The sequence below is a fragment of the Abramis brama genome (genome assembly GCF_963993115.1).
Source record: "Abramis brama genome assembly, chromosome: 9".
NCBI classification, from domain to species: domain Eukaryota; kingdom Metazoa; phylum Chordata; class Actinopteri; order Cypriniformes; family Leuciscidae; genus Abramis; species Abramis brama.
Genome location: NC_139971.1, coordinates 37,886,002 through 37,893,260, shown reverse-complemented (window position 1 = coordinate 37,893,260; position 7,259 = coordinate 37,886,002). Strand labels below are relative to the sequence as shown.

At 37.9% G+C, this 7,259-nt stretch overlaps 1 protein-coding gene across 1 annotated transcript in view; it reads left to right on the top strand.

Annotated features, from left to right (window-relative positions):
* Nucleotides 1–7,256, top strand: part of idh2 (isocitrate dehydrogenase (NADP(+)) 2) — an 11,073-nt gene extending 3,817 nt beyond the window's left edge. Inside the window, exons 2-11 of the mRNA XM_084124896.1 lie at nt 1,349–1,440; nt 2,229–2,394; nt 2,719–2,879; nt 2,978–3,121; nt 4,444–4,580; nt 4,767–4,918; nt 5,189–5,301; nt 6,394–6,491; nt 6,639–6,731; nt 6,885–7,256. Of these exons, the coding sequence (XP_083981022.1) occupies nt 1,349–1,440; nt 2,229–2,394; nt 2,719–2,879; nt 2,978–3,121; nt 4,444–4,580; nt 4,767–4,918; nt 5,189–5,301; nt 6,394–6,491; nt 6,639–6,731; nt 6,885–6,969 (1,241 nt within the window). The 3' untranslated portion in view covers nt 6,970–7,256. The remainder of the gene's footprint in view (nt 1–1,348; nt 1,441–2,228; nt 2,395–2,718; nt 2,880–2,977; nt 3,122–4,443; nt 4,581–4,766; nt 4,919–5,188; nt 5,302–6,393; nt 6,492–6,638; nt 6,732–6,884) is intronic.
* Nucleotides 7,257–7,259: the final 3 nt, after the last annotated feature.

The following is a 7,259-nucleotide window of genomic DNA, read 5'->3' as shown; positions in this document are numbered from 1 at the left end:
TAAAATCATTATTGCTGTTCTTTAATGATAATTACAAAATACTTCAATGGGTTTGTTACGAAATGATGTGAGTTTATGATGTTATCTATCTAAAACTTTGCCTAGGTCGTTTCCAGACCTAGAGGGCATTGTATATGTGAAGTAACCATGTGCCAATGCCTTTATTTTTTTGGTAAGCTGAGATGTTATACAGTTGTATTGTCAAGCTCTAGCAGGAAGTAATGAAACCAAAGTGCAAACTGTGTTGCATATCTAAATATCAAGCTCATGTTACAGTCAGCAGTAGGTTGCTTTTTTTCTTGTCTACACTGCCATTCAAAATAAATTTCTTATTCTCACCAAGGCTGCATTTATTTGGTCATAAATACAGTAAAACAGTAATATTTTGAAATATTTTATAATATAATTACAATAACTCTTTTCTATTTCAAACTGAAGGTAAAGCACAAATTTTAGCAGCCATTACTCCAGCCTTCATGATCCTTCAGAAATCATTCTAATATGCTGATTTGGTGCTCAAGAAACATGTATTATTATTATCAATGTTGAATGTGCTGCTCAATAGTTTTTGTGGAAACGGTGATAATTTTTTTTTTTTTTTTTTTTTATGATTCTTGAATGGAAATTAATGGAAAGTTCAAAAGGGCTGCTTTGATTTAAAATAGAAAATGTTTGTGTCAATGTTTAAGTGTTACTTTTCATCAATTTAATGCGACCTTGCTGAATAAAATCTTACTGACACACAACTTTTGAATGCTAGTGTCTCTATCTGAAGAATACCCTCAATTTACAAAATCGGTTTAGATTAGGGATCAGCTGTGTATTGTAGTCTCATTCGCACTGTAATGTCACTGTTTTATATTATGCCTTTGATCATGTACTGGGACAATGTTAAAATGATGATGTGTGAAATGCATATCCTTATTTTTACATGTAAGACCATTTAAGTGTGTGTAGTAGACCCAGATAGCCCAGCATTTGCATGCTTTGTGATGATGCATTATGCATGGGTGTAATTTATAGACAAGCCTTTTCCCTCCAGAATACTCCTATTTAGCAGTATAAAAGCTGATCCACTGTCAACATGAAAAGCCATTTTAGTGGTATGACGTTCATAACTGTTTCTTGGGCAACCAGAACTTGTAACGCCCACTAGCGTCCAACCAGTACAGTGACTGGAGACATGCAGCGGCAAAGTGAATGAAGCTTTGTGTCTTTATTAAGTCTTTATTATCCTCCTCCTTGAGGAAACGCTAATTTCCGGGTGTCTCATGAGTGGGAAGAAACAATCCCTTATTCAGGCCTGAAAGAAAAACTCATAAAGATTGTTTTTGGTTTTATTTGACAGATGCCGATAAACGTATCAAGGTGGCACAGCCGGTGGTGGAGATGGATGGAGATGAGATGACCAGGATCATCTGGGAGTTCATCAAAGAAAAGGTGCTTAAACGGCAAGCGTGTGAGTGAGAGAATGAGGGGGAGGGAAGTGCTGTCTGTCTGGTCTATTTTTAAATCTGTGACACACACACACACACACATCGAGAGAGAAACAGAATGCGGGAGGGCAAAGGAAAGAGAGAAACAGGAGAGAGAAGCCTAGACAGAGACAGACAGAATGAAAATTGGGTTAGACAAGAGTAGAAAGACAAAAGGAGACGGAAATTGGAAAAGGGAATGTGACAGTGTCTCTTGGGAGAATTAAATAGACTAGGAGAGAGTGGAGGAGTGATTGGCGTGTTATGCAGATCTCCTTTTTTAAAAGACAGCGTGATAGGCTTACTGGGAGAGTGACCGGGAGATTACAGCCGCATCACGCAGGGGGCAGGGCCAGTGCTGAGGTCGTTCTCGCTGACTGGCCGTCTGCCTCCACGAGAGAAGCGGCAGATGGTGGTGCTGAAATTATTCTGCCAATTCTGTGGAGAATCAGAATGGGCTCATTATTTATAGCCAGCAAAACAAGGACATTAATCAAAAGATTATAATAACTTCTCTGTTTAGGTTCAATCAGAATGTTCACATGTGACGTCATTTAAAAGTGAAGTGTGAAATTTCTGCAACGTCAAGCTGAATATTAAGATCGGATAAGCATCAGAAAAACTACATTACCCTTTGAGACTTAAAAAGAAATGTGTAAATTGCCAAATTACTTGACTTACTGAAATGATTTAATCTGTGTTTTTATGAGAACGACACTGTTTACACCTTTAACATGAAACCATTGTGTCCAGCTCATTCTGAGCAATGTGGATGTGGAGCTGAAGTACTATGACCTGGGTCTTCCATACCGTGACCAGACTGATGACCAAGTCACAATCGACTCTGCTTTAGCTACCCAGAAATACCATGTTGCTGTGAAATGCGCCACCATTACACCCGACGAAGCCAGGGTCGAAGGTACGGCACATCTCAGAAACACTTCCTCTTTTTGATTATATTATTTGTTGTAATGACTTGGCGATATATCAGCCATGCTGTTCAATTGGGCCATTTTGAAATCTCAGTTATCAGCTGATGCTGATAATTTCAACAATGTTGTTGATTTAACATTTGTAGTTTGTATCAATTTGAAAATCTATGAAATCTTATTATTTTGAAATCTCTATTTATATCATCAGATTTTATTATCTTGCATTCTAGATAACCATAATAGCCATGCCATTTTCATATTTTCACAAAAAGTGCATAATGTAAATCTTTGTCGTCAATAACACTTGACAGAGTTCAAACTGAAGAAAATGTGGAAGAGTCCCAACGGAACCATCAGGAACATTCTGGGCGGCACCGTCTTCCGTGAGCCAATCATCTGCAAGAACATTCCCAGACTTGTTCCTGGCTGGACACAGGCCATCACCATTGGCAGACACGCTTTCGGTGACCAGGTCTGCTTTTTGGATGTTACAAATATACATATAGTTTTTTGTTTTTTTCAATGTGTTCTTATTCCTGCTGACCTGCATTTCTCTGTTTACTTTTACAGTACAAAGCAACAGACTTTGTTGTGACCCAACCAGGCAAATTCAAAATGGTCTTCTCTCCAGCCGATGGAAGCAAATCCAAGGAGTGGGAGGTGTTCGATTTCCCTGGTGGTGGCTGTGGAATGGGCATGTACAACACTGACGAGGTCAGTGAGCATATGCAAATAATGCATTTTTAAACACTGAGTGAGAATCAAGATATCATAAACGATCTGTGAAAAGAGAGAACTTTTTTCCCCCAAATGTAATTGATTTGGTAAACCTGGAAATTTTAAATGGTTCTTCCCTGTAATAAAATAACAAATATAACATAGATGTATCTAAACTTCCATTGAAAAGTCTGGTGTCAGTAAGATTATTATTTTTTAGGAAATGAATACTTCTATTCAGCGAGGGCACATTAAATTGATCTAAAGTGACAGTAAAGACATTTTATAATGCTACAAAAGATTTCCATTTCAAATAAATGCTGCTGTTTTTGAGCTTTATATTCATAAAAGATTACTGATTTCCCCCCCCCCCCCCCCCCACAATATATTAAGCAGCGCAACTGTTGTAAACATTGATAATAATAAGAAATGTTTCTTGAGCAGCAAATCAGCATATTAGAATGATTTCTGAAGGATCATGTGACACTGAAGACTGAATAATCACATGAATAAATTACATTGTAAAACATTAAAACAGAACTTTTTTTCTTTGAGCATAAGAGACTTCTTTCAAAAACAATACAAAATCTTACTGACCTAAAACATTTGAAAGGTGGTGTGTATGAAATAATTTACAGAATATTAAAGTAATTATTTTTTTAAAGACGATTTTTCATGGAAAAGTCAATCCAGATGTGACCTCAAAACAGCATATCTGCAGGGACCTTCCTATTTTCCACTGAAAAAAAAAATTGGCCAACGGATGTATGAATTTGAAAAATATCTTTGTTAATGAGCTTGTACTCTGATGATCTATCTTGAAGGTGTAAAAATAACACCTTGAATTAGAGACATTTTTAGGCTGTCTCGTGTATTCTGAGTTTGTATAATTAAGGCCTTTTGACTCGAATCCTGTTATGTTCTGCACTTACACCTCCGGAGGAATGAGGTCTGCTGTAGATTATAGATGACCTCCCATGTTCCATGTTCCTGCAGTGAACCCTGGTGTCCTGAAGTCTTTGTTTGTAGTCAGGGGAATGGTCTGTTTGGGTTTACAATAGAAAACTGCAGGTGGTGGGCTCTTTTTCCTCTCAAAAAAGATTGAATGAAGTGTCTGTTCATTCTAGGCCACCAATTGATGGTGCTGAAATTGTTTGTTTTTTTTACTCCATATCCACTTCACATTTGAAGTGTTAGAATTTTTTTTTTTTTTTCACCATTTGGAACTACACAAGACGGCATTTCCAAATCCTAGCCGAATCTCCATTGTGAAAGTGGAACACTTGTGTGACATTCTGTCTTTCGTCCCTTTCTAACAGTCCATCACTGGCTTCGCTCACAGCTGCTTCCAGTACGCCATCCAGAAGAAATGGCCTCTCTACATGAGCACCAAGAACACAATCCTGAAGGCTTACGATGGCAGATTCAAGGACATTTTCGAGGACATCTTTGTGAAGTGAGAAGGATTTATCAGTGTCTTTGGCACGCTTTTTATTTACACACTTCCACCGCGTGTTGCTGTGTAATTATGAGATTAGCGCTTTGAGATGCTGTCACAGTGGTGACATGTGAAACTATACTTTTCTTCCAAAGTAACTTCAATGGAAAATCTTGAAGCGTCTTTTCTGTTTTCCATGGGCAGGAACTACAAGCCAGAGTTTGACAAGCTGAAGATCTGGTATGAGCACAGGCTCATCGATGACATGGTGGCTCAGGTGCTGAAGTCATCGGGAGCCTTTGTGTGGGCCTGTAAGAACTATGATGGAGATGTACAGTCGGACATCCTTGCTCAGGGTAAAAATCATTTCTTTTCTATCGTTTTATCATATTGCATCCATGTTCATCCAATTATCCTTTTTAAAAAATATATTTTTAGCACTTACAGAGACTTTCATGTCATTAATCTCTAGACTCTAGAAATTACATAATCATATTGGTTCAGATTATATAAAGGCAGAGAAGAGGAAAATCATGCTACCAGTTTTTAAAGGCACATAGTGCTCATGAAGGATATTTGAAAAGGTCCTTTTTACCTGATTAAAGAGTGTTGAATCTTGTCTACAGGCTTCGGCTCTCTGGGGCTGATGACCTCAGTGCTGGTGTGTCCTGATGGGAAGACCATTGAGGCCGAGGCTGCCCACGGCACAGTAACCAGGCATTACCGTGAGCACCAGAAGGTTTGTGTATTTCAGTTATTTATTTTTTTGCTACGCATCTCATCCTGCAAACAAATGTAGGTTTGATACTGAAAATTCAGAGTAGTTGTGTTGAATGAAATAAGGTAACACTTCATCTCAATGGTCCACTTGAGACATTCTACTGTCACTTTGCAACTACATGTCAACTACCAGTCATTAGAGTATTTGTAGACTGTCTGCTTAATATCTGCTAACACTTTATTTTGATGCTTCCCCAACAGACATTGTACTAACTATAAATCATTTTGCAAATACGTCAACTTATTCTACTAAACCGAACCCTAAAACAGAAGTCTACTAACAGTCTACTTATGCTTTAATGAGAGTTAGTAGACATGTAGTTGCAAAGTTACTTCTAGTTAGTAGAATGTCTGAAGTGGACCATCAAAATAAAGTGTAACCAATAAGGGTAATAGAAAAAACAACTAAAAGCAACCTGGATGTTCCACAACTGAATTTAGATGCCTTCTGCCATCTTGTGGTGAGAGGAAAAAACGACATCCTTCAACATTAGCATTTGAACTGAAGGATGTATTAAATTGCTGAAAAGTGACATTGTTAAAAAAACTTCTATTTCAAATTAATGCTGTGAAACTTTGTCAAAGAATCCTGAAAAAAAAATTTTTTCACACAAATAAAGCTGAACAACTGTTTTTAACATTGATGATGATAAATGTTTCTGGAGAGCCAAAATCAGCATATTAGAATAATTCCTGAAGGGTCATGTGACACATTTGAAGACTGCAGTAATGATGCTGAAAATTCAGTGTTGCACCACAAGAATAAATTATACATATTCAAATAGAAAGAAGTATTATTGTGAAAAATTACAACTTAAAACAACTTTTTTCTATTTGATCAAATAAATGCAACAATTCTATTATGTAGTTTATTTTAATTGTAATCACTGTATGATCTTCTAGGAGGCACACATAAAATACTTTGTATGCGTAGGTATGCTGCTACCAACTTTCACATGCAATTGCATGTGAATAGCTTACAATGTAGAACCCTGAATTTACTGCCAAGAATTATAAGAATGTATCATAATATTGAGTTTTTTTTACACAGGGTAGGCCAACTAGCACTAACCCCATTGCCAGCATCTTCGCTTGGACCAGAGGACTGGAGCACCGTGGCAAACTCGATGGAAACCCTGACCTGATCAAGTAAGCTAATTTGTTACTGTCAGTCGTCTGTACTGTATGATTACGATAGCGTGATTGTAAGGGGAGTTTTATCTTCCAGTCATATTGCTAGTGTTTAATCGAAAGTGGAAGTGTTCATCATTGTCCTGTTTCTTGAACTGTGTCCAGGTTCTCTCAGACTCTAGAACGGGTGTGTGTGGAGACTGTGGAGAGCGGCGTGATGACCAAGGATCTGGCTGGCTGCATTCACGGTCTCGCCAAGTAAGTCAGAGCATATAAAAAATGATCAAAGTGTAATGCCTTTAACCTCCATTGAGTGACTAGCCCTAATGATAAAACTGCTGACATCAATTGTTATGTGTGCTCTAGCTAATGTCTCTGATGTTATTAACATTTGTCTTTCTGTGACCGCAGCTGTAAGCTGAACGAGCATTACGTCAACACCACAGACTTCTTAGATGCCATCAAGACGAACCTAGACAAGGCACTGGGCAAATGAAGGACAACGGGGCCCGGACACAGCGGAGAGTGTCTTTTTGTACCTCATTTTTAACTTAAAGGTCATGAATACCACATAATGTATGAAGGGAGGAGTAATAAAAACATAGTGATGTTCCTAGCTGTACTGTTAGTGAATCCTGCTGATGGGTGATCCCATCTCTTCCTGCACCTCCAGGGGTCTATTTTTTTAAGAAGTACTGTATGTCAGATGCTGTATAATACCATAGGAGAAAAAGAAAGATCAAGAGCCACATGTGAAACCCTCTAATAAACCCGTCACCTGGATTC